This window comes from Triticum urartu, chromosome 6 (genome assembly GCF_003073215.2).
Source record: "Triticum urartu cultivar G1812 chromosome 6, Tu2.1, whole genome shotgun sequence".
Classification (NCBI taxonomy): Eukaryota; Viridiplantae; Streptophyta; class Magnoliopsida; order Poales; family Poaceae; genus Triticum; species Triticum urartu.
In genome coordinates this window covers 338,039,906-338,043,268 of record NC_053027.1, presented here as the reverse complement: position 1 = coordinate 338,043,268, position 3,363 = coordinate 338,039,906, and the positions used below count along the sequence as shown (strand labels likewise).

Genomic DNA, 3,363 nt, shown 5'->3' with positions numbered 1-3,363 from the left:
GGCCGTTGCGGTGGTGTCGCGTCGGAATAAGTTTCTCCGGGCTCCGTTCGCGGTTAGGCAAGGCTTTTGCCTTCGTCTAGGAGCCAGCGGTGTTTGGGGATCCCCGGATCTCGTCGAGGTCGCATGCTATGGTGGTTGGAGGTCCATCGGCACTGGCTGCTTGGATCCTCAGATGGGCGATGGAGGCAGGGAGACAAAGACCTTTCTTCTTCCTTGTTGGTATAATTTGCTGCTGCTGTTCTTCTCCTTCCTCTGCGCTGATGCTGGTGGGAGATCCTGCTTTGTCCGGGCGGATGGCCCGGTCGCGGTGCTGGACCGGTCGGATGACTCGAGTTCTCTTCCTTTCGGAAGGGACACTTTTCGCGGTACTCAAAGCCAAAGATGGTGGCGACTGTTGCAGGTGTGTTGGATTGATGTCCATGCCCTCTCAGTGCTGGTGTCAAGAAAGGAGGAAGCAGCGTGGCGGCAATTGTACCGTGGTCGAAGATGATGACCTGTTTGCGATTGGTTGCAGATCCGTCTGCTGCAGGGGTCTTCTCTCAAGATTTAGGGATGATGACACAGGGCTCCGGAGATCTTCTTGTGTTATGGTTGTCTTAGGGTACTCTAGGTGTTCATGGTTTTTTGTGTTTGCGTTTCAGAGTGCTTGTAAGGGTCAACTACTTTGTACTGATTCGTGATTTGAATGAAAATTTATCAAAAAAAAAAGATGTATAGGCCTGGGCCAGGATGCGTGGCACGTTTTTTTTTTGAATCAGGTGTGTGGCATGTGGGCCCGCATGGCACGGCCTGTGTAGCAAGCGTGTCATGGGAGGCGGGTGCCGGTCCGTTTAGCCCAAGACGGGCGTGCCAGCCCACGTTTGCTACACAGAACATCCTCACCTCATACCACTCTTCCCTTTCCCTGTACCCGAATCATCATCCGTTCCCCATCTCATCCGTTCCCTTGAGAGCTGCAGCGGCGACATGGGCGGCGGCGGCGCAGCCGGGGATGCCGATGGGTGGGCGGATCAGGACCAGGGCAACGGCGGGAGCCGCGGCGGGGGTGAGGCGAAGCGGTCGGAGATCTATACCTACGAGGCCGGTTGGCACATCTACGGTATGAACTGGAGCGTGCGGCGGGACAAGAAGTACCGACTCGCCATCGCAAGTCTTCTCGAGCAGCTCGTCAATCGCGTGGAGGTGGTCCAGCTCGACGAGTCCACAGGTGACATCGCCCCCGTGCTCTCCTTCGACCACCCTTTCCCTCCCACCAAGTCCATGTTCGTCCCGGACCCCCAAGGCCTCCGCCCCGATCTGCTTGCCACCTCTGCAGACCTCCTTCGCATATGGCGCATCACGGACGACGACGCCGCTGCCCCGGGCGCTGCCGACTCCAACAATGGCTCCGTCCGCTGCAACGGCGTGGGGGCCCCCGCTGGTCAGCAGCCGGGCGTCAAGCTGTGCTGCGAGCTCAACGGCAACCGCAACAGCGACTTCTGCGGCCCGCTCACCTCCTTTGACTGGAACGACGCCGACCCACGCCGCATCGGAACATCATCCATCGATACCACTTGCACCATCTGGGACGTTGAACGTGAGGTAGTCGACACCCAGCTCATAGCCCATGACAAAGAGGTCTATGACATAGCCTGGGGTGGCGCTGGTGTCTTTGCATCTGTTTCTGCGGATGGCTCGGTCCGCGTGTTTGATCTTCGGGATAAGGAACATTCCACAATCATCTATGAGAGTAGTTCTGGCGGCGGCTCCAATTCTGCTGCTACGGATGGTGGGGCTGTGTTGCCGACACCACTGGTTAGGCTGGGGTGGAACAAGCAGGACCCAAGGTATATGGCAACAATCATCATGGATAGCCCCAAGGTGGTCGTGCTTGACATTCGCTACCCAACACTGCCTGTCGTTGAACTCCACCGCCATCATGCTCCTGTGAATGCAATCGCATGGGCGCCTCACTCTTCTTGCCACATTTGCACAGCTGGGGATGACTCGCAAGCACTGATATGGGACCTCTCCTCCATGGGCACGGGGAACAATAGCGGAGGCAATGGAAATGGAAATGGCAATGCTGCTGCAGCTGCAGCAGCAGAGGGTGGTCTTGACCCTATATTGGCTTACACTGCAGGGGCGGAGGTGGAGCAGCTGCAGTGGTCAGCTACCCAGCCTGACTGGGTTGCCATTGTATTCGCCAATAAACTGCAGATTCTCAGGGTCTGATTTCTTCATTCTAGCTTTATCAATGGTGGGGCAGAAAGAGGCAAAGAAGCCCATCATGGATGATGAGAGTTCAGGCAATGGGAGGACGGTAATTTTGCTTTTGCTTTAGTGATGTATGTTGCAGACAGCTGATATGTGTGCTGAGTTGCTGATAGAAATGATGGTTCACTAGGTAGAAGCTGGAATTGACAATGAACTGAGTTATTAAGAGTAATTAGACTTATAGGATTAGTGTTGGTGATACTGAACTAAATTGCTGTTATTTAAATTGCTCGACTCTAGTACTGCTGTTAACTTGCTTATTGCTGCAATTGTCACAAATTTCTGTGTGTGCTTATGTTGTTTCAGTCCCTTAATATCTTTTCTGCTGTATCATTTTTGTATTTAGGGCAAGTAGGAACAAACTTGTTTTAATTGTTCATTTGGTTGAACTCTTGCCATTTTGTTCCGTTTGCATCCCATTACTCATTGTTTAGTTAGTTGGTAGAATATTAGCTGGTGGTTTATCCTTTGTTTTTGGGTTCCTATTGCTGGTGTAGGTGACTTATATGTGGTTGATAAGAAATGGCTTATGTTGATTTGACGCAGCAGAGAAATGGAAAAGCCATTGTTTTCCAAGGAAGGCAAATATACAGTTTCCACTTTGGCTTTATTTCAGTTTACCTCTAGTATTTGAGCTCTCGTAAGTTTTCTTTAGTTGTTTCTTTGTGTGAATATGAGAATTATATCTTTCGGCTAGACAAGAAAGAAATGAGTGCATCTCTAGAATCGGTAACTATATACTACTACTTAAAGATAGATAGAATGAAAAAAGGGACATGGAGCATATAGCTTGAGCTCACATGCACCCTTTTGCAACAGTAAATCTGAAAAAAGCTAAAAAAATCTGATATATTTTTTTGGCAATAGACATTGATGTGTGTTTCACATGCGTGCAAATTTTCACGGTGAAATGACATTCGTGGAGGTCCAAGCAAAACAAATAAAATTGATGCTCCAAAAAGACTTTGGAAGCATTTGGAGCATTAATTTTTTTTTGCAAGACATCCATTGATGTTATTTCATCACAAAAATTTGCACACATGTGAGAAACACTTCAATGTTTGTTGCTAACCTTTTTTTAGTTTTGTTTGAACTTGTTTAGTATTT

General features: G+C 49.8%; 1 protein-coding gene across 1 annotated transcript; it reads left to right on the top strand.

The window, feature by feature from the left end:
- The first annotated feature begins 874 nt into the window (after positions 1–874).
- On the top strand, positions 875–2,551 carry LOC125513425 (WD repeat-containing protein LWD1-like). The gene has a single exon (XM_048678545.1). The coding sequence runs from the start codon at positions 967–969 to the stop codon at positions 2,212–2,214; it is 1,248 nt and encodes a 415-aa protein (XP_048534502.1). The 5' UTR covers positions 875–966; the 3' UTR covers positions 2,215–2,551.
- The last annotated feature ends 812 nt before the right edge of the window (positions 2,552–3,363 follow it).

Excerpts from the sequence above, each read along its gene's own strand:
- LOC125513425 (XM_048678545.1), top strand. The coding sequence starts at position 967 with ATGGGCGGCGGCGGCGCAGCCGGGGATGCCGATGGGTGGGCGGATCAG.